We start from the raw sequence: 23790 nt of genomic DNA, 5'->3' as shown, positions 1-23790 counted from the left end.
GATATACTCTGCCAGTGCAATTGTTGTCGGCAGACAGATTCCTGGGACTTCCTACTCTACAGTCTTCCCAGAATCCTCCAGGGGGTGATAGAGTTTTAGGATCTACTAAAGTAGGACCCTATGAACAGCCCTAAAGAGGGGGACCCTGGAACATCATGCTAAGCTCTCATTTATAATTTCTGTGATGTTTTACTTTCTCAATAGACAATAATATACTCCCACTTACTGAGCTACATTTGTGCTTAGCACAAATGCTTAGCGTTTAACATCCACAGCGTCCCAGCTGACGTAGGTAATGTTAGCCTACTTTTTCAAATTGATGCAACTAAAATCACATGATTTGTAAGAGGTGGCATTGTATAAATGGTATATGACTCTCAATCTACTTTAATTTTGTGATTTTGTTGACCAAGCTCACATAGCTCCTCTCAGTTTATTGTGCAGCAAAAGAAACAGTTATGGACAGATGCCCAATCTTTTCCAAAATCAGTTGAATTTTGTTAACCAGTCTTGGAGCCTAGAATGATAAAGGAACATGGTTCTCTGTTCAAGTCTACATCTCTATGATCTGCATTCTCATTTTATTTTGTTATTCAATTACTAGGTCTTTGAGATCTTTTTTTGTTGAATCTATTAACTTATTAAGGTCTTTTGATGCAAAATATGGGGGATATTTTACCTTATCTTGAGACAGGCTTCGTCTCAACTGGATTCTTTATATCTTTTAAATGCTATAGTACCTTCCTTCTCCACGTTTTCATTCCTCTTCCCCTCTGCTCTTCCCCAGCTCCCTCTTTTCCCCTTTTCCCTCACTATGTCTTCTCCTCCTTCTATCTCCGATCCTCCTTTATTTCTCTCTAATTCATCACAAAAGTGTGTAGCACCGGTCAGATCTTCTATTTGCTCTAATATAATATAGGTGAGTTATTCTTGAAACGTGTTTGCTTCACCTCATCAAGGTAGTACTTGAACTTGTTCTGCTAGGACAGTGCCTTGGAAGGTGGTAAACCTGGCTACACTCAAGAGGGTTTGATTTTTTCCTTTGAGAACAATCTTATCCATTGTCAACTTCTCTCTTGTTAGGAGAATATTCCTGAGAGTCCTCAGGATTTTGTTGGTTTATCTTCCTTCTCTCAGTATTACCTAAAAGGGCTGGGTGTAGAGTGGTGTGACATGTTACATCAGAATTTTCTTTCTTCCCTTAGCACTTTCTTTTGTATGTTTTGACATATCGTTCTTTTCCCTATTTTGATTGTTGCTGGTGGTTTTGTTTTTGTTACTTATTTTTGTGGCAAAATATACCTAGCACAAAATTTAGCATTTTAACCGTGTTAAATGAGCCATGTTCATCAATGAACTGACATCAAGTACATTCATGTTGGGCACCATCAACACCGTCCATCTCCCGCCAGATCTCTTCCATCTTCCCGAACTAAAATCCTGTACCCACTAAACAATAACTCCCCATTTTTCCTTCCCTCGAGCCTCAGGCCACTACCTTTGTCCCTGTGAATTTGACTACTCTAGGGACCTCAGATAAGTGGAATCATACACTTTTTGTCTTTTTGTGACTGGCTTATTTCTCTTGTCTTCGGTCTTTTTTTTTTTAATATTTGTTTATTTTTGAATGAGAGAGCGCGCACACAAGCGAGGGAGGGGCAGAGAGAGGGAAGACAGAGGATCCAGAGCAGGCTCTGCGCTGACAGAAGCAAGACTGATGTGGGGCTCGAACTTACAAACCTAGAGATCCTGACCTGAGCCGGAGCTGGGCAGTCAACCGAACCACACAGGCACCCCCATGTCTTGAGGTTTTTACTCATGTTCTAGCAGGTTATTAGTACTTTATTCCTCTTTATGATCGAATAATATTCAATTTTATGGATATGGCACATTTTGTTTATTAAGACATTTGAGTTGATGGACATTTGATGTTTAAACACTTTTTAGCTCTTATGAATCATGCTTTTATGAACACTTATGTTCAAATTTTTGTGTAGAAACATGCTTTCAGTTCCCTTGGGTACGTGTGTAGGAGTCTAACAGCTGGGTCATATGGTAACTCTGTGTTTACAGTTTGAGGAGATACCAAACTCTGTACTGTTGCACATTCCCACCAGCAACGCGTGAGATTTATTTTTCCACACCCACACCAACACTTATTATTTATTGTCTGCTTTATTTTAATTACTTGAGTGAGAAAATGTATCTCATTGTGGTTTTGATTTGCGTTTCACTAATGACTAATGATGTTAAGCAGCTTTCCATGTTTTTGGTGGCCATTTGTACGTCTTTGGAGAAATGTCTGATCAAATCCTTTACCCATCTTAAAGTTGGGTTAATTGTCTTTTTATTGTTGAGTTGTAAGAGAAGCTTTCCATGTTTTTGGTGGCCATTTGTACGTCTTTGGAGAAATGTCTGATCAAATCCTTTACCCATCTTAAAGTTGGGTTAATTGTCTTTTTATTGTTGAGTTGTAAGAGAACTTTATATATTTTGGATATTTGTCCCTTAACAGATACATGATTTGGATGCATTTTCTCTCATTCTGGGTTATCTTTTTGACTTGTTGATGGTGACTTTTGATTCACAAACATTTTTAATTTTGATGAAGTTCAATTCGTCTATTTTTCCTTTTGTTGTTTGCACTTTAGGTGTCATCTCTAAGGAAACAACCATTGCCTAATCCGAGGTCATAAAGATTTACTCCCATGTTTTCTTTAAAGGGGATTATAGTTTTCATACATACGTCTTGGTCCATTTTGTTAGGTGTTCATAAGACGATGAAGCTATCCATTGAATAAAAAATAAAACTGAATTCAATCAATAACTTCATAGGCAAGGAGATTTGCCTTCAGAAATACAGTCTTCCCAAACAGTGCTCCAGTGGCACTTCTGTAGATTATTGGGTAAATTTGGAATTGGGGCTAAACTTAGAGATAACTGATCAGGTCTAACCACAGTGAGAAAAACATTGATTATTCCCAAGATAAGAGTGAGGCTGGATTCATTGTTGTTGTTTGTTTTTAACAAGTCAGCATTCTTTACTGTTTAGTTTCCAACCAGTTTCTTCTGGTCTCTGATACGATGTTAAGCAATAAGCCTTCTGAAGCTTTCTGCTATAACTTCAAAAAGCAAGGTTTCTTCGACCTCAGTATTGTGTCCTCAATGCACACCACCAGAATTCAGTGTCACCATCATAGAATCTCCTTATTGGTTCTTCCTTACTCAACGATGAGGAGAGACCACAGAATTCTGATTCTGTTTCTCCAGGACTGCACCACTGCGTTTATGTATTCTATATCCCAATTTTTTTCCAGCTCATTTTTAAACTTTTATTCAATTTCTTTTGGTATCAGGTTCATCTTCTTGGTGTATTTGCTGCTATATTCGTTGAGACAGCAGTTGTGACATAGCATTTCAGAATCTAATGATCAGCCATCACAGGATTATGAAATAAACGAAAATAGCTATGAGTAATATTAGGAGGGGTTGGAAAGTAGAGTGAGATGTGGAATACTTCCAGTATTCCAGAAAGCTCCCTCATGCTACTTTCCCATCAGTATACCTTTAAGTGATGCCATTATTCTGACTTCTAATACCATAGATTAGTTTTATCTGATTTTGAACTTCACATAAATACAATTATGCATATATATTTTTTTCTCAGTCAAAATTATGACCGTGATATTCCTCCACACTGATGCAGCAATTTGTTCTTTTTCACCGCTGTGTAGTCTTCCACCGTCTGAATACCATATCTCTTCCACTTCTAGTAGGTATTTGAATTGTTTCCATTGGGTGTTGATTATAAATAGAGAAGCCATGAACATTTTTGTATTAGTCTTTTTCTAGACAGAGCTTTCATTTCTGTTTGGCATATACCTAGGAATAGAATTGCTGCACCGTAAAGTGTATGTTTATTTGGCTTTTTGTGGAAAAAAATGTTAAGTACTATCAACGTTTCTCCAAAGTAATTGCATCAATCTATTATCCCATGAGCAACATGGAGGAATTCTCGTTGCTCCTCCTCTTCTCCAGCACTCAGGTTGTTAGTCTTTTAAATAGGAAGCCATTGTGATCAGTATGTAACCATATCTGCTGAAGATTTGCTTTGCATGAGTAATAATGTTTAGCACATTTTTGTATGTTCATTGACGAATTTTTATATATTTTTGATAAGTTATCTGAAGCCTCTTTGTAATCTAGTTTTATTGGAATGACCTTTTTGATTGATTGCTCTGAATTTTTAATGCATTATGGACATGAGTCCTCTTTTAGAAATATGACTTACAAACATCTTTTTCCAACCAATGGCTTGTCTTTTCTCTTCTCTTTTTTCTTATTTTATTTTGTATTTTTTTAATGTTTATTTATTTTTGAGACAGAGCAGGAGCGGGGGAGACACAGAATCCGAAGCAGGCTCCAGGCTCTGAGCTGTCAGCACAGAGTCCGACACGGGGCTCAAACCCACGAACTGCGAGATCGTGACCTGAGCCGAAGTCGGACGCTTAACCAACTGAGCCACCCAGGCGCCCCTCTGTTCTCTTTATGGTGTCCTGTGAGGGGCAAAATTATTGGTTTTTAAAAGTTCAGCTTATCGGGGTGCCGGGGTGGCTCAGTCAGTTAAGCATCCAACTGTGGCACAGGTCATGATCTCACGGTTCATAAGTTCGAGCCCCATGTCAGGCTCTGTGGTGACAGCTCGGAGCCTGGAGCCCACTTCGGATTCTGTGTCTCCCTCTCTGTCTGTCCTTCCCCCACTCATGCTCTGTCTCTCTCAAAAATAAAATAAACATGAAAAAAAATTTTAAGTTCAGCTTATCCATCTTTTCTTGTATGGCAAGTACTTGTTCTTATATCCTGTTTGAGAAATCTTTGCCTATCCCAAAGTTATGAAGATCCTTTCCCTGTTTCCTTCTAGCAGATTGTCCTAGGTTGGTTGTATAGGTCTACGTGACATTTCTGTTTTCATGTGCGGTAGGAAGTGAGGTTCTTTTCTCCCCATAAAGCTGTCAGGTTTTCTACTATGGCCTTGAGCTGAATACTCAAGGTCATGAGTTGTCGTTGTTGTTTGTAAGCTCTTTGGTATATCCATAAAGTCGTACCACCCTACCGTCTTTGTGAAAATCTTTGAAAAAATCTTTGTAGTTGTCATCGTTGTTAGGTACAGCAACCGCATTTGATCATTTAAAGTGCAGCTGTCCACAGACACGCCATCCCCTGCCACTACAGTAATACTTTGAGTAACTGTGATGCCCTTGCTTGCTGTGGATTGCCAGCGTCATGATAACCACCAGGCATAGAGGTCATCTGTGCATTCCTTGAATATGTGAGCGACTCCGTCCCAGAATCCAGTCTGGATATTCTATTTTCCATGGACATTTCTAGTAAAAATACTGTGCCACTTCTAGTCCTGGCAGCAAATATAATTCCACTCGAGTGTTTCACCTGAAGAGCCTTTATAAGGAGACGATTTTCAGAGCAGTGGACAGAGCTAAAGGAACCAACAATGACACTGAAGTACCCAGAGACTAGCAATGGGAGAAAACCATTACAGTCCTCAGATTTAAGAGGCAATGCAAATAGGGGCGCCTGTTAAGCATCCGACTCTTGATTTCAACTCAGGTCATAAGATTGAGCCCCACAATGGGCTCTGCACTGACACCAGGGAACCTGCTTGGGATTCTCTCTCTCCCTCTCTCTCTGCCCCTCCCCGACCTGCGTGTGTGTGTGCACACTCGCTCTCTCTCTCCCTCTGTCTCTCAAAATAAACAAACATTTTGGGGCACCTGGATGGCTCAGTCGGTGAAGCATCCGACTTCAACTCAGGTCATGATCTCACAGCTGGTGAGTTTGAGCCCCATGTCAGGCTACACGCTGACAGCTCAGAGCCTGGAGCCTGCTTCAGATTCTGTGTCTCCCACTCTCTCTGCCCCTCCCCCACTCACGCTATTTCTCTCTCTCTCAAAAATAAATAAACATTTAAATAAATAAACATTTTGGGGCCCCTGGGTGGCGCAGTTGGTTAAGCATCCAACTTTGGCCAGGTCACGATCTCGCGGTCCGTGAGTTCGAGCCCCACATCGGGCTCTGGGCTGATGGCTCAGAGCCTGGAGCCTGTTTCCGATCTGTGTCTCCCTCTCTCTCTGCCCCTCCCCCGTTCATGCTCTGTCTCTCTCTGTCCCAAAAATAAATAAACGTTGAAAAAAAAACATTTAAATAAATAAACATTTTAAAACAGAGGTAATGCAAATAAATAGATGATAGATAGACAGATAGATAGTAGATAGGTAATAGCATCACCCAAGCCCAGTCAAAGCTGGGATGGAAGAGGGGCTGTCCTATAAGAGGAATAGTGTTGGAGGCTCAAAGCTACTGCCAGAACTGTATCACTAAAGTAGGGAGAAAGGCAGGGAAAAACTACCTAGACTTTTCTCTCCTTCCCTTGTTCTTCTCTCCTGCTAGTGCCAAACCCAATCAGAAGCCTTCTGGAAACAGAGCACAAGTATTGCAGTTTGTAGAGGTCAGCCTTCCAGTGTAGCAAACAGGGAAGAGGAAGTCTAAGGATGGGTCTGGAGGAAAAGGCAAACAGAGAACCAACAGCGCATATTATGAAATAAAAATTGAAATAGGCTAAATAAGATTACTTTGCAAGCAGTAAAAATAACACCTAAGAAAATGGAACTAAATTGTCAATATAAATGATGAACTATGACAAAGTATAGATAGAAACTAAAGAAACATGTCTTGGGAATGCAAGCTGGTGCAGCCACTCTGGAAAACAGTATGGAGGTTCCTCAAAAAACTAAAAATAGAACTACCCTACGACCCAGCGATTGCACTACTAGGCATTTATCCACGGGATACAGGTGTGCTGTTTCGAAGGGACACAGGCACCCCCATGTTTATAGCAGCACTATCGACAATAGCCAAAGTATGGAAAGAGCCCAAATGTCCATCGATGGATGAATGGATAAAAAAGATGTGGTATATATACAACGGAGTATTGCTCGGCGATCAAAGAGAAAGAAGTCTTGCCATTTGCAACTACGTGGATGGAACTGGAGGGTATTATGATAAGTGAAATTAGTCAGAGAAAGACAAAAATCATATGACCTCACTCACATGAGGACTTTAAGAGACAAAACAGATGCACATAAGGGAAAGGAAACAAAAATACTATAAAAACAGGGAGGGGGACAAACCAGAAAAGACTCAAAAATATGGAGAACAAACTGAGGGTTACTGGAGGGGTTGTGGGAGGAGGGATGGGCTAAATGGGGAAGGGGCACTAAGGAATCTACTCCTGAAATCATTGTTGCACTAGATGCTAACTCATTTGGATGTAAATTTTAAAAAATAAATAAATAAATAAATAAATAAATAAAATAAAAAAATAAACATGTCTACATGGAATAAAAAAAAATCAGTGGAAAGAATCTAAAATGATAAATACAGATGCTTGAGAAACAAAGTTGTAGGAATTTCCAGTGAAGAGCAGAGGCGGTGTCTCTGTTTCTCTATATCTACAGTTCCTGGCACGTCCCCTCCGATACGAGTGGACAGATGGGTGAATGAATAAATACTGAAAATAGAAAACAATACAGGAAACCAAAAGTGACAATAAGATTTTTTTAACTGAAAGCAAAACACTTCTGAATTATTTGAAATAGAAAATGTAAATCAACTTTAAAGGCACAGAAAAATCAAGTCAGCCTTGGATTTTTTTCTGCTGCCACGATGAAAGGCACATATTCTTCTACAGAACTTTCAGAGAAAAATAATATTACCTAAGAATTTGGAGCCAACTAACTTCACCATTAATTCACATGCAAAGCCAACAGAAGAATGTTGTAAAACCTATGTTGAGTCAAAGCTGGGGTTCATTGATCATAAGATGACTTTGTTCTGTTACCACAAAGAAAAACTTCCAATTAAACCTTAACACCCTGTTTTAACAGTGTTCCTGAGTGATGCTTGGATTACTGTGACATTATTGCCTTACTTGGTTTGTGATAGGGTAATCGTTTTGAGTGGTATTTCACTAGCGAAAGATAATGTAATGTCATCTCCTGTGAGATTCTTCCTTCCTTTTTTTTTTAAAGAATTTCTTTAATGTTTACTTATTTTTGAGAGAGACAGAGACAGAGTCCAAGTCGGGGAGGGGCAGAGAGGGAGACACAGAATCCGAAGCAGGTTCCACGCTCCAGCACCGGATGCGGGGCTCAAACGCATGGACCGCGAGGTCATGACCTGAGCCAAAGTCGGAGGCTTAACCGACTGAGCCACCCAGGCGCCCCGGATTCTTTCTTTCTTAGGTTCTATGAAACACTTGGTGTCATACGAGAAAATGTGACATTGTGGTGATTCTTCTAGTGTCGCTTACTGATAAGTATATACCCTGCTTTGTTTTCTTCTCTTACTGCGCCCGTAACAATTTTGTTTCAGTGCCAAATTATAATGTAATATTATCGAAGGCATCTTAAGCATCAGTAAAATTCAACAATATTATACCAGTGTTTCAGGAAACTTGAAGCGATGGGCAATATAAAAAGCTGGCACAAAGTACGTGCCTGTGTGGCCAAATGACCACTGTACTTTGAGTGCCACCTGGTGGGAAATGATTGTAAGACACAGCAATTATGAAAGTGATCCCAATCAAAATGTTAAAATGTGAAGAAAGTGTATCTTATGTTTATAGATGAAATATGGCCTAGTGAACCTTAGCAACTGTAATATTTAATTTTGTGTCAACTTGACTGGGCTAAGGGGTGCCCATATTTTTTTTAATTATTTTTTAAATTCTTTATTTTTGGGGCGCCTGGGTGGCGCAGTCGGTTAAGCGTCCGACTTCAGCCAGGTCACGATCTCGCGGTCCGTGAGTTCGAGCCCCGCGTCAGGCTCTGGGCTGATGGCTCGGAGCCTGGAGCCTGTTTCCGATTCTGTGTCTCCCTCTCTCTCTGCCCCTCCCCCGTTCATGCTCTGTCTCTCTCTGTCCCAAAAATAAATAAACGTTGAAAAAAAAAAAAATTAAAAAAAAAAATTCTTTATTTTTGAGAGAGACAGAGAGACAGAGAGACAGCGACCAAGAGGAGACACAGCATCCAAAGCAGGCTCCAGGCTCTGAGCTGTCAGCACAGAGCCTGAAGCGGGACTTGAACTCCCCAACTGTGAGGTCATGACCTGAGCTGAAGTCAGACACTTAACCAACTAAACCACCCAGGCACCCCAAGGAGTGCCCAGATTAAACTATGTCTGAATGTGACTGTGAGGGTGTTTCTCGAGGAGATTAGCATTTGAACCAGCATATAAAGCAGACTGTCCTACCCAGTGTGGGTGGGTGGGCCTCATGCAATCCCTTGGAGGCCTGAGTGGAACGAAAGGGTGAAGGAAAATGGAATCCCCTCCTTTGCTTCCTGCCTGCCTGTGAACTGGGACGTAAGCCTTCTGTCCTTGGCCTAGGACTTAAACCAGGGGCCTTTCTGGCTTTCAGTCCTCATTTCTTTGTCCTCTGACTGGGAGTTATGCCATCTGATCCCCTGGTTCTCAGGCCCTTGCTTCTGTAGCTTACAGCTGATCACAGCAGTTCTCAGCCTCCAAAATTGTATGAGCTAATTCCTCACAGTAAACCTCTCCCCATATCATATCCACTTGTGCGGGGCGACAGAGGTGGAATTGGCGAGAAAAGGTTGGCTTGTATATGCATCTTGAGGCTAGAGTCAGTAGGATTTGCTGATGGCCTCGATACAGGCTGTGAGAGGAAGGGGAGAATTAAGAATGACACCACGGGAGGTGCCTGGGTGGCTCAGTTGATTAAGCATCCGACTTCGGCTCAGGTGTTGATCTTGCAGTTCGTGAGTTCAAGCCCCACATCGGGCTCTGTGCTGACAGCCCAGAGCCTGGAGCCTGCTTCGGATTCTGTGTCTCCCTCTCTCTCTGCCCCTCCCCTGCTCACACTCTGTCTCTCTGTGTCTCTCAATAATAAATACACGTTAAAACAAAAAAAAGAAAGAAAGAATGACACCACGGTTTTGGGTTGAGCAAAAAGAAAACTGCAGTTGGTGTTATGGAGAGGAGGAAGGCTGAGGGTGGAGGAGTTTGCCTGGGGGTTGGGAGTCCTGTCTGGGATGAGTTTGGTTTGAGATGCCTGACCGCCATGGATCTGGAACGGTCAGTAGGCGGCCAGATATACAAATCTGGAGTTCAAGGAAGAGAATGGGATGAGAGGTTTACATTTGGGAATCATCTGCATAAAGATGGATTTAGTGGCACCTGGGTGGCTCGGTCAATTAAGTGTCCCACTCTTGCTCTCAGCTCAGGTCTTGATCTCAAGTTCCACGCCCCATGTCGGGCTGTGTGCTGGGTGTGAAGCCTACTTAAAAAAAAAAAAAGGATTTAAAATCCTAAAACTGGATACGATCTCCAGAGATAGAGAAGAGATCTAAAAATTGAGCCCTGGGGCACGCCAACATTCAGGGATTGTGGGAGGCATCTCTCTCTCTCTCTCTCTCTCTCTCTCTCTCTCTCTCTCTGGACCAGTGTCCGTTCGGTTAGGTGAATGCTTTGCTACTACCAGATTACTGCCAGGACTGCCCATCATGTTTCTCTAAAGGCACGAGAGAAACACAGGACACCAAATTTGGTTCAACCTATTCATCGTAGGATAGCTAATGACTCCGGGGTCTCTGCAGAGAATTCTCTTGGCATCAGGAAGAGGAACCACCAGGGGGAGCTCACTTCTCTTTCTCCAGATCTCTCCTGTGACCCTCACTCTGGCCTTCACCTACTTCAGGGAACAGGTTCTGTAGTGAAATGGAGCCCCGAAAGGACTTTTGAGGGACTTAACCAAGACCAACATGTATTTTACTAATTGTGGAGTCTCAAAGCCTTACTTCCACCCCTTAGTTTAAGTGAAGGGTTTTTTAGTTTTTTGGGGTTTTTTTTTGTTTGTTTGTTTTTTACAAGGTATGGTATTAAAACGTCTCTAGTTGTATTATATCGACATCAAGAGACTTCTGTTTCTTTCCTCGTAGGATTAAGAAGATATAGTAAAATCGGATCTATTAATGACGATATCTTCACATTATACTATGACCACATGGGTTTCATACATAAACTGACTCCAGACCATTTTGAAGCTGGTGGGTCATTTGCAGCCTTTGGAAATTCTAAAGGTATTTTTGGACAGGTTAGTGATATAATGCATTGAAACTGTTCACCTTGCTTTAAGAATACATATACCACATTCCACACACAGAATTGTGGGAAAACAGGAAGGTATTTTCCTTGGGACAAACTCGTATTAATGCACTTTGCTCTGTTTGACTACAGGAAAAGCCTCCAGATAGCAGAGAACATCTCCAAAACCTTCTTCCCAGTCCCTTTCAGGGTTATATAGATTTACCTCCACCCAGACTATCTTCAGAGCAACATGACCAGATATTGTAAGCTTATTACTTAGACCTATTACTTCCAACCCAGGGTCACGATAGGTTTGGTTTTCTACCTCGCAAGAAATATGAGTTCCATTTTTCCCAGTGGTTTACCTTTCCTCTTTCGTATTAACCCTGCCCCTTCATTTTTTTTTCCTTTTCTGATGCTAATATAGGACTTCCTCACAGGGGACAGTGCAAAGAGTTGTTCTAATAATTTTAATGTATAATGTGCCACTTGTGATGGTGCATGTGCCTAAGAACTCATCACTGGGCACACGGTCACGAAATGAACTTTCCTGAGTGTATCAGCAAAGAACAAGGTTTTTGTGTTCACTGGGGCTTAACAAAACCTTCCCTTCGGCCTAAAGGAAATGGAATAAAGGCCGACTCTAGTTTCAACAGATCACTGCAAACTACCAGGCCAAGACTGGGGCCGAAAGGTTGTTGTCTTTGCTTTCCCTGTCCGAGATATTCCTAAAGAGGGTGGCGGGAACTTCCCTGTGACTGTAAAATGCCGCCATATGACTTTCTGTGCAGTTACCAGTCTGCCGTGTGGGCTCTGCATAGACACAAATCAAATGACATGAGGGGAGGGTGGAACTTGCCAAAAAAGCAGATTCCACAGTTTTTCACTAACTTCACAATTTATAGGAAATGTCTTAGTTCTCTTATGTGAAAGTTTACATTCTTAAAATCAAAAGCCAATAAATAGGGTTTTTTTTTTTTTTTTAACTCACCTCTCTCCCCCAGACAAGCTGTGCGTGCCTCCTCCCGGGATAAAAATCACCACTGGCTTTTTCGTGGCTCTATGTCCCGAGCACTGCTCTGCTCTCTTAAATCTTTGTAACAGCTACTTATCCTCATTTTACTGATGAGAAAAATGAGGCAGAGCAAGGCTGAATAATCTACCCCAAATCACACACACCACTGACATCTACCCAGACAGTAGGTCCCAGGCCCCGCGTGTTGCCTTTCATTGAACTTGTACACACTTTTCATAGGGTGGTCTTGTCACTCCCAGGCTAGAATGGCATTAGGAATTCTAAAATTGTTTTTAATCTTTATTTGTTTTTTTGAGAGAGAGAGTTGGGAAGGGGAAGACAGAGAGAGAGGGCGACACAGAATGTGAAGCAGGCTCCAGGCTCCGAGCCATCAGGACAGAACCTGATGTAGGGCTTGAACTCGCAAACTTCAAGATGACCTGAGCCAAAGTCAGATGCTTAACTGACTGAGCCACCCAGGCACCCCGTGGTGTTTGGAACTCTAAAGCACTCTCAGCCTTTCGAGAGCCCTTAAGACACTGATTCTGTCTCATGTCTAGTCTCCTGGCGTCTGTTTCCCACTCTCTCCCCTCTTCAGTGGGTTCCCAAGTTTAAGACACTAGGGGGACAAGACATGACAGAAAATGGGTCTTGGAGGCACTGTTGAATGGCCGTACCCCCAACCAGTCTGCACTACCTACCACCCCCACTCCCCATGTCATAACAAAGAGGTCAAACCACAACACCCCCTTCGGGATGGTCCTCAAAGTTCCCCAAGCTGGACAGAATCAGGATCAGAGTAGAGTGTGTTGGAAAGACACTACCGGTCAGAAATTGGGGCAGTGGTGCTGGCGTGGACTATAGGGAAAGGCTTGTGAAACAGAAGAAATGAGAAAGGCTATAGCCCAGGAGCGGGGGGGGGTTGTGGGGTCAGCCGTGGGGTCACTGGCATGCAGCGGTGGGAGCAGCGGCTTTCAAGTGAGGAGCTGTATGCCACAGCCCCTTCCTGTAAAAAAAAAAAAAAACAAAACAAAAACAAAAAACAACTCCAGGAAGAACCGAGCTCCAAAATCTGCCCCTCCAGACCCCTCGCACACAATGGAAGACATGCCTTGGTACATTCTTCCACTCCAGCTCCTGCCAAGGTCACAGGAATCCCATACTGAATCTTACTCCCCAGAATTTGCCTCCGCACCAGGAGAAGATATTATCCCTCACACACGCGTGGATATTCAAACAGAACATGTTGAAATATTACTCCTACTGATGAACAAAAACGGTCCTGTTTTGACCTGAACTGGAAACAAATCTCATATTTGCATTTTGCCCTAATTGAAGTATAAAGTAGTTTAGATGCACTGTTTTTTTTTCCTACTCCAGCCTCCTGACATGGGCTTCGAAACTGCACTCGCGCCACAGTTTATCACTTTAAAAGAAGTGGTTTTTTTTGCGTACGTCCCCACAAACGAACCTCAGGAAAGTAGATACACCAAGAAATTCAGCAACATCCACTTGGGAAAAGTGATACACTCCAGGTAGGGACTGATTTGCCTCACATGTATTTAGATTTCACACTGGTTTCTAAACGCTAAATTCTGAGCCGCCTTTTTTGAGTCGTGTTCTTAGCTGTACCAGATAGAGTATATCTTTTTCCGATACCTCAGAAGCCCACATACGTTGGTAGCTTCCAAGGTGGCTTGACTGATGCCCCAAATTCAGAAACACAGAATTGATCACGTCAGCACCTTCAGTCAAAGATTTCGTCTTTGAGTGATCAAAGATGTCCTGGGCTACACTGGATACTGTTTGTCTATACTGCTCACTTACATGGCATTTGTCACATGTACTAAGGACAAACACATCTAGCAAAGCGAAGGTCATCTTGCACAAAATACCGCACGGCAGGGTATGTGGTATTCTTAGCCACGCTTACTTCTAAGATAACAGCAAGAGCCCAGGACCTTTAAAGCTACCTTTAGGGCTAAAAACCGTCTTTGAAGACCACTATGAATTTTACAACCCCCAAAATCTAACAACCAGAAAGGGAACAATTTCAGATGACCAGAAGAAACTCACCCTACTCCAAACAGGTGTCTCCACCAGATTGAAATCTGTTTACTATATTTGTATCGGGATATCGGTTTGCACCTTGTCGCGTAGCCAACAACTTCATGTGCCGTGGGGCAGCTCGTACAGAGATGGAGGTAAAGACTGAAATTGGATAGGATGGAACAAATGCTGGTAGCAGTCCCCCATCCCACACAAGGATGGTTGAACTTTCTGTGTCTAAGAAAAGTACCTGGGATTTTGTGTGTGTGACATTTCCAAGCCACTTAGTCTTTTTTTTTTTTTAATGTGTGTGTGTGTGTGTGTGTGCATGTGTGTGTGTTTAGAGAGAAAGAGAGTGCAAGAGCATGAGCAGGGGAGGGGCAGAGAGGAGAGAGAGACACAGAATCCGAAGCAGGCTCCAGGCTCCGAGCTGTCAGCACAGAGCCCGACACGGGGCTCAAACTCGTGGACTGCGAGATCATGACCTGAGCTGAAGTCGGACGCTTAACCAGCTGAGCCACCCAGCTGCCCACCACTTACTTTACATAGGCATGTCCTTGTAGAAAACATACAGAATCACTTTTTAAAAGACTGACATATGATTAATATAATCTCAATGTTAATATTAGTGTTTTACATCCTAATAATTTAAAAAAGCGTATGATCCTCTTAAGGATCCAAATACAAGTTTCCCCTCACTATCCAAAAGTAGAGTGTTCCTGTGAAACTTTTTGGAAGCCAAACTGGCGTAAAGACGCAATTACCCTTAATTTTTATGGAAAAATTTCTGAGCATTCCCAGACCCCAAAAATAACCTCCGTTAGGCTTTTTCTGATGCCTTACGACATATCTTGCTAACGGATGCACAAAATGAATGGAGATAAACCACAGCTGCTCACACAGGTCAACCCTCTGGCATCTTGGTGCAGAGAATGCTGCGTGCGGTTCGAGGGGGAGGAGTTCGGCGGGACCTTCTTGCTGCTGGGGATGTGCACTGGCCCTATGAGGGCTCAGCTCACTGCAAAACCAAAGCTGGATTCTGTTTTCACTTTTTGCCTCTTCTCGTGGAAGTGGGCATCCTCTTGCGATTTCTTTCAGTTAGGGAAAACAAGGGCTAATGCTGGTCTTTCCTAAAAGTGGAGCGGCGCAAGGTGAACTCTGGAAAAGTGAGGGTGCCTGTATTTAAAAATCAGAACAGCACATTCTGGGGTCAGATTCTACCTTTGCTCTACTGGTGCGGAAACGAGGGAATGGGCATCTCCAAGACAGGAAATGGGAGAAAAGAGCCAGGATCAGAGAACTAGAAGAGAGCCAAACTTCAGCTGGACTGGTCAAGGATTTGGGATCCAAGGTTCCAAAGTTAGCAATCGGTCAAGGCAGATTCTAGGTATTCAGGGGCTGGAGCAGGGTGACTCCTTCATTCATTTTCCCACAAACAATTGCTTAAAACCTACTATGTGCAAGGCACTCTGGATACCATAGAGCAGTGAAGACGACACTCGAGCCCACGCACATCTTGAACTCACGTCATTGACAGCAGAAGAGCATGGGCCATCAAGAGAGTGTTTTCCTGAGGGTTGAGCCCTTATTGGAGGATGTTGGAAGGTTGCTCGGGGGCGGTGATGCTTATGATGGGAACAGAAGAATGCGGATGAAGAGAGGGGTGGGGGGAAGTTTCCAGACTGAGAGGACAACACGTAGAAGGCCCCCAGGCCAATGGGAACATGGTGTGTGTTTGAGAAACCAAAGGAAAACCAGAGTGACTTCAGTGTTGTGAAAGGAAAAGAAAAGTCATTCAAGACCGTGGAGCCAGGGGTTGGGTGGGGCCTTCTGAGTCCCGCGGGGATGGGGTTGGGGGGTTAGATGTCATTCCAGGTGAAGGAGAGGCATTGAAGGCTTCTAATTATGTGAGTAACTGGATAGATAGATGTGAAATTTGCTCACTGAATAAGCTGGAGAGACCACCTTTAATTTTCCTCCTACTGTCCTTCAAGCCCTTCCGTAGACTTCCCTCCGTTCTATCTCTAGATGAATATCAGGCAAGTCCCATAGCTTTTCTCTTCGAGGGCAGGTGAATATTTCCTTGGTCTAAAAATGTCTAAGTCAGTCTAAGAATCACGTGACTCTCTTCTTGTCCAGTGTTTTAGGAGAGGTCAAATTCTTACCCATTTTAAATTTGTTTCCCAGCCCCTGTTTGTGCCTGACCTGGACTGGGGAGCTGGGGGAGGTGGGGTATTGCTCATTCTTACTATTTTTCAGCTTCTAGTATCTTCTTCCCTTGAAGCTTATGGTTTCTAGCCCTTCCAGAGTTCAGGGGAGAGAAAGCAGGTGAAATAAAGGGGGAAGAGGCCCTCCTGATGGAGACCTCCAGAGTCCTTTGGAAGGGACAAGGCCACTATTCCACCTGTCCACCCTGCTGGTTCCCTCGACCCCTTGGGCAATCCCCCTGGGAAGGTCTCCTTTCTTCCCCACCCCAACACTAGGTCTGGTCCCCCAGAGATCAGCATCATCTTGATTTCTGCGTGAACATTGACACATTTTTTTCTTTATGGCTTTAACATGTACCCATGCATCAAAACATACTATTTAGTTTTGCTAAATGTATTATTCTTCTGTGACTTGCCTTTTCCATACAGCAATATGCTTTTCCATACAGCGATATGCTTTTTAAATTCCTCGGTATTGATGCATCTGTAATTCACTCACATTAATACACCACGATCTATTTGGCAACTCTCCTGTGTTTTCATGTAATCGTCTTAGTTTGGCTTTTCATTTTTAAGTGTTTAGTCTATCTAGAACCAATGTGTGTCGTGTGAAGTAGGAACTGATTTCTTTCTTTTTATATATATATAACCAGCCATCTGTAGAAGTCACTCTTTCCCCCCACTGATGTGGGCTCCCCCCACCCTGCAACATGTGATGAGTCCATGTGTGAGGGAGTCTGTTTCTGTCTCTCTTCTGCTTCACTGGAGTATTCATGTTCCCTTTGTCACAGTGACTAAAACTCTGTGTAACAACCCCTCCTGGTTTTTCTTGGCCTTTGTCCTTGCTTTAAAATTTTTTTTTCAATGTTTATTTATTTTTGAGAGACAGAGAGTGAGTAAGGAAGGGGCAGAGAGAGAAAGGGAGACACAGAATTCAAAGCAGGCTCCAGGCTCTGAGCTGTCAGCACAGAGCCCGACACGGGGCTTGAACCCACAAACTGCGAGATCATGACCTGAGCCAAAGTCAGACGCCCAACCAACTGAGCCACCCAGGTGCCCCGTCCTTGCATTTAAATGTTACGTTCAGCTTGTCAGGTTCCATTAAGGGAGGGGGAAAAAAACCACCAAAAAACAATAATCTGTTAATAGAAATTACCTCTTGCAGCCAAATTCTGCCTGGTATCTGAGATTCAATCTTGGGTGGAAATTTCCGGCTCTTCTCCTCACAGTGAGATAATGCTTTAAAAATTTGTTTTAATGTTTATTTTTGAGAAAGAGCATGTGCAAGCAGGGGAGGGGCAGAGAGAGAGGGAGACACAGAATCCCAAGCAGGCTCTGTGCTGTCAGTGCAGAGCCCGATGTGGGGCTTGGACTCACAGACCACAAGACTGAGCCAAAGTCAGATGCTTAACCAACTGAGCCATCCAGGTGCCCCAAGAGACATTCATTTTATGGACAATCGATGTGACACTGGATAAGAATGCAAAAAGAACAGTCTAGTCTTTTCACTAAAAGGTGCTAAGACAGCGGCCTGAGCTGAAATCAAGAGTTGGATGCTTGACCACCTGTACCATCCAGGCACCCCTAGATAATTCTACCAGAACTATAGACACAAGACAGCTTCCTGACCCTCTATAATGGGTCGAGCGCTATTATTTTATACTTCTCTCATCCTGATGTGTCCTTGCCTGTGCCCCATGGCTTTTGCTTCCTGTCTCCCAGTAGCTTCAAGCTTTTGCTACATGGGGGGACAGAGGGAGGGGAGGAGGAAGGGAAGCAGGGCTTCAGTGCCAGCACCCTCCAACCACCCCTCCCAGCACTGATCACCTCTTTGGAGGCCAGTGTGCAAAAGTGGTTAATATCTTGCTTCCCATGTCTTGAAGTTTTTGCTTCCTATGAAAGAAAGTTCAAGAAAGTGTGTGATGCTTGATGCCTGTTTCCTCCCATCCTTCATGCTGCCTGGACCACCACCAGGGGGTCTCTCTGGTCTATTGCCCTGCCCCTGTCTTTCTCATGAGCCTCTGGGAAAGCCCATGCGAAGGAAGTAACTTGTGAGTTCAAAGGGGACACCCCTTTGAAAGGTGCCTAGCTTCTCCAAACTCATAATGCAAGCATATACTCGGGCTTTTTTTTTTTTTTTTTTTTTTTTTTTTTTTTTAACAATTTTAGCCAATTCTTACTTGCTTGTGTTGTGGCCAACACTGGGTCTCTCCCTCCTAAGCTCTTCTATTGGTAAGTCTCTTCTTGTGTTCAGACTCTCCTTGGAATGACTTGTTCCCCTGGATTTAATGTTAGTTGGTCATGTTAGTTGGTGACCTTAGTTCTCTAATGGACTTATGGAGAGTGATGACTTTGTGCTTTATTTCCTTTGTTTTCTTGTTGGATTGATCTTTCTTCCTCTAAAGCAAAATCAGAAATCTTATAACTAGGGGCGCCTGGGTGACTCAGTTGATTGTGTGTCTGACTCTTGATTTCAGCTCAGGTCATGATCTCACAGGTTTGTGGGATTGAGCCCCACATTGGGTTCTGCTCTGAGTATGGAGCCTGCTTAAGATTCTCTCTCTGTCTAACTCTGCCCCTCTCCCCTGCTCACATACTCCCTCCCTCCCTTTCTCTCTCTCTCTGTCTGTCAAAAAACAAAAAACAAAAAAAACAACCCACTGATTTCTTACCTCTCCCAGAACGGTAGAGCTTAATTACCCCCAACAGCAAACCCTAGACACTTGAGTAAAAGAGACTCGAGTGGAGAAGGGGAGAGACAGCTTTGGTAGTCAAGGTGTCTGCCTGGCCATTGGTCATTGACTTCAGAGGCAACGAGGGTCATTTTTTCTCATTAAGAAACTTCACTCTTTTTTTAAATTTTTTAAATGTTTTATTTATTTTCAAGACAGAGAGAGACAGAGCATGAGCGGGGATGGGGCAGAGAGAGAGGGAGACACAGAATCTGAAGCAGGATCCAGGCCCTGAGCTGTCAGCACAGAGTCCAACGCGGGGCTCGAGCTTACAGACCGTGAGATCATGACCTGAGCCGAAGTCAGAAGCTCAACCGACTGAGCCACATGGGAGCCCCTAAGAAACTTTACTCTTTAGAGAAGTTTTGGGTCCATAGGAAAACTGAACAGGAAGTACAGAGTTCTCATACATCCACCCTCCATACCCACATACACAATCTTCCCCACTGTCAATGTCTTGCACTATGGTGGTACACTTATTACCTACATTGACATACCATCATCACCCAAAGTCCATAGTTTATATTATGGTTCAGTCTCAGTGTTCTATATTCTGTGGGTTTTGACAAATGTATGACATGGACCCACCTTATAGTACCATACAGAGGAGTTTCACTGCCTTAAAAATCCCCTGGGCTCTGCCTATTCATCCCTCACTCCCAGATAACCCCTAGCAATCACTGGTCTCTTCTCTGTCTTCATAGTCTCGTCTTTCCCAGAATGTCATACAGTTGGAGTCATTACAGTATGTTGGAATCATAAAATATACAGCCTTTTCTGGTTGGTTTCTTTCACTTAGTAAAAGGCATTTAACTTTCCTTTGTGTCTCTCCATGCCTTGAGAGCTCATTTCTTCCTAGTGGTGAATAATATCCCATTGTCTGGATGCACCACAGTTTATTTATCCACTCACCTGCGGAAGGACATCTTGGTTGCTTCTAAGTTTTTGGCAATTATGAACAAAAGCTCTTATAAACATCCTTGTTTAGATTTTTGTGTGAGCTTAAGTTTTCAACTCACTTGGATCAGTACCAAGAAGAAATGTGATTGCTGGATCACGTGGTAAGAATATGTTTAGTTTTATAAGTAGCTGCCAAACTGTCTTCCAAAGTGTCAGTACCATTCGGCATTGCCCCGAGAAATGAATGAGAGTTCCTGTTGCTCCATGTTGTTGCAGGCATTCAGTGTTGTCACTGTTTTGTATATTGGCCATTCTAATAGGTGTGGTGGTATCTCATCATTGTTTTAATTTGGACTTCCTGATGATGTATGATGTGGAGCATCTTTTCATATGCTTATCTGCCATCTGTATATCTTCTTTGGTGAGGTGTCTGTTCAGGTCATTTGCCCATTTTTAAATTGGGTTGATTTTTTTATTACTGAGTTTTAAGAATTCTTTATATTGTAGGGGATCAGAATATGCCACCCCAAAATATTCCAGTTTGGCATGAGGATTGTTTTCAGCTGAAGACAATTGAGAAGAAGCAGATACAGGAAAAAAAAAAAATCTCTGACTTAAAACCCAAGTTGCCCCTTTAATAAAATGCACGTAAGGACACTGTGAGTCGTAGGGATAGGCATTTCAAGGCATCACACAACTGATAAATGAAAGAGCTTTTATTTCTCCTCTGGTCTTCTAACGAAGAGCATAGATTTTTATCATTTTCCTGAATTCTCATCTTACAAAAAGAAAAAAGAACAAAGAAAAACAGTGAAGCAATTAAGCTCGTGCGTGTGTGCACAAACACACAAAGAAAAAAAAAAAAAAATCTCTGCCCTCTCCCTCCCCACCAGGAAAGGCAAGATGATTCCTAATCTCCAGAGACTCTTTTAAGCCCAGAGGCCAGAGTGGAATCTACATAACCAATCTTACTAAACAAGACTTCTCTTTCCTTAGTTTCCCTCACAGGCATATTTACTTTTCCAGTTTGGCACTCCTGAAAGCCTAAACCCCTTTTCCTTTGCCTTGTCACTTTTCAGAGAATTTACTGTTCTTTGTTAAAATGCTTTGTAAGCCTCAGGTTCTAACCACCCCTTTGAGTTCCTCATCACTGAAGTTTCTCTAGTGTATAAACATGACACACAGGTTAATAAACTCTATTTGTTGGATGCCCAGGTAGCTCAGTTGGTTAAGCATCCAACTCTTGTTTCAGCTCAGGTCATGTTCTCACAGTTTGTGAAGCCCCTTGGCGGGGTCCGTGCTCACAGTGCAGAGCCTGCTTGGGATTCTCTCTCTCTCTCTCTCTCTCTCTCTCTCTCTCTCTCTCTGCCCCTCCCCCACTTGCTTCCTATCCCTCTCTAAATAAATAAATAAATAGATAGATAAATAAACATTAGAAAAATAAACTCTATTTGTTTTCTTCTTGTAATCTGTCTTTTGTCAGTTTAATTTCCAGGCCCTCAGGTTCAGAATTTAGGGAGGTAGAGGAAAAAAAAAAAAAAGAAAAAAAGGCTTTTTTCCTTCTCTACAGTTCATTTTGGATAACAGTCCTTTATCAGGTGTGTCTTCTGCAATATTTTCCCCCGGTCTGTGGTTTGTCTTCTAATTCTCTTGACAGTGTCTTTCACAGAACAGATGTTTTTAATTTTAATAAAGTATGGCTTATCAGTGTTTTCTTTCATGGATCATAATTTCAGTGTTATATCTAAAAAGTCATCCCCATACCCAAGGTCATGTAGATTTTTCTCCTATGTTAATCTTGTATGAGTTCTATGGTTTTGCATTTTATATTTAAGTCTGTGATCCATTTCAAGTTAATTTTTGCGAAGAGTGTAAAGTCTGTGTCTAGATTTTTTTTTCTTTTGCATGTGGATGTTTCAAGTTAACATTTTTTAAATGGATTTTTTCCTTGACTGTAAAGTACTTGCTCCTTGCAAATTTCTTAGGAGTCAGATAAACATGAAGAAGCAAATTAGGATCACAACTGTAAACATTTTGATGAGTTAGCAATTAATCCTTTTAAATATGCATTTTTAATTTTTTGCTTACCATTTTTCACCTTGCTTCTTTCATTTATTCTTTGTTTCTTTTCTTCCAAGATTTTATTTAAATTCAAGTTAGTTAACATCCAGTGTAGTATTGTTTTCAGGAATAGAATTTAGTGATTCATCGCTTACATACAACACCCAGTGCTCATCACAACAAGTGTGCTCCTTAATGCCCATCACCCATCTAGCCCATCTCCCCACCCACCTCCCTCCATCAACCGTCAGTTGGGTCTCTACTGTTAAGAGAGTCTTATGGTTTTCCTCCCTCTCTGTTTTTATCTTATTTTATTTTTCCTTCCCTTCCCATATGTTCATCTGTTTTCTTTCTTAAGTTCCACGTACGAGTGAAATCACTCTGATGAACTTGTTTCATTTAGCATAATACACTCTAGTTCCATGCCATTGCAAATGGCAAGATTTTATTCTTTTTGATGACTAATAGTTCACTGTATATGTATCCATATATCTATATCTATGTGTCTGTATCTACATCTATATCTGTATCGTATCTTCTTTATCCATTCATCAGCTTGTTGGACATTTGGGCTCTTTCCATCATTTGGCTATTGTTGATAATGCTGCTATAAACACTGGGGTGTCTGTACCCCTTTGCATCAGTATTTTTGTATCCTTTAGATAAATACCTAGTAGTGTAATTGCTGGGTCATAGAGTAGTTCTATCTCTAACTTTCTGAGGAACCTCTAAACTGTTTTCCAGAGTGGCTGTACCAGTTTACATTCCCATCAACAGTGCAAGAGTGTTCCCCTTTCTCCACATCCTTGCCAACATCTGTTGTTTCCTGAGTTGTTAATTTTAACCACTCCGCCTGGTGTGAGGTGGTATCTCATTGTGGTTTTGATTTGTATTTCCCTGGTAATGAGTGATGTTGAGCATTTTTTTCATGTGTGTGTTAGCCACCTGGATATCTTCTTTGGAAAAGTGTCTATTCATGTCTTCTGCACATTTCTTAACTGGATTTGGGGGTAGGGTGGGGGGGTGTTGAGTTTGGTAAGTTCGTTATAGATTTTGGATACTAGCCCTTTATCCAATATGTCATTTGCAAATACTTTCTCCCATACCGTAGTCTGCCTTTTACTTTTGTTGATTGTTGCCTTCTCTGTGCACATGGTTTTTATCTTCATGAAGTCCCAGTAGTTCATTTTTGTTTCTGTTTCCCTTGCCTCCAGAGATGTGTATAGTAAGAAGTTGCTGTGGCTGAGGTCAAAGAAGTTGCTGCCTGTGTTCTTCTGTAGGATTTTGATGGTTTCCTGTCTTACATTTAGGTCTTTCAGCCATTTTGAATTTATGTTGTATATGGTGTACCAAAGTGATACAGTTTCATTCTTCTGCATGTCGCTGTCCTGTTTTCCCAACACCATTTGTTGAAGAGACTGTCTTTTTTCCACTGGATATTCTTTCCTGTTTTGTCAGAGATGAGTTGACCATACAGTTGTGGGTCCACTTCTCGGTCCTCTACTCTGTTCCACTGATCTATGTATCTGTTTTTGTGCCAGTACCATACTCTTGATGATTACAGCTTTGTAATACAGCTTGACGTTTGGAATTGTGATGACTCTCCCTTTGCTTTTTTTTTTTCAACATTAGTTTGTCTATTTGG

The 23790-nt window shown here is 42.3% G+C and overlaps 1 protein-coding gene across 4 annotated transcripts in view; it reads left to right on the top strand.

Moving 5' to 3' along the window:
- The window catches only part of CATSPERB (cation channel sperm associated auxiliary subunit beta), a 106230-nt gene that overhangs the window by 54676 nt on the left and 27764 nt on the right, over positions 1-23790 (top strand). For all 4 annotated transcript variants that reach the window (XM_045451896.1, XM_045451894.1, XM_045451897.1 and 1 more), the window contains 2 exons: positions 11034-11188; positions 13577-13731. In XM_045451896.1, coding sequence (XP_045307852.1) covers positions 11034-11188; positions 13577-13731 — 310 coding nt within the window. The remainder of the gene's footprint in view (positions 1-11033; positions 11189-13576; positions 13732-23790) is intronic.

This window comes from Leopardus geoffroyi, chromosome B3, assembly GCF_018350155.1.
Source record: "Leopardus geoffroyi isolate Oge1 chromosome B3, O.geoffroyi_Oge1_pat1.0, whole genome shotgun sequence".
Taxonomy (NCBI): Eukaryota; Metazoa; Chordata; class Mammalia; order Carnivora; family Felidae; genus Leopardus; species Leopardus geoffroyi.
The sequence above is the reverse complement of the archived record's forward strand: the minus strand, read 5'-3'. Positions and strand labels throughout refer to the sequence as shown.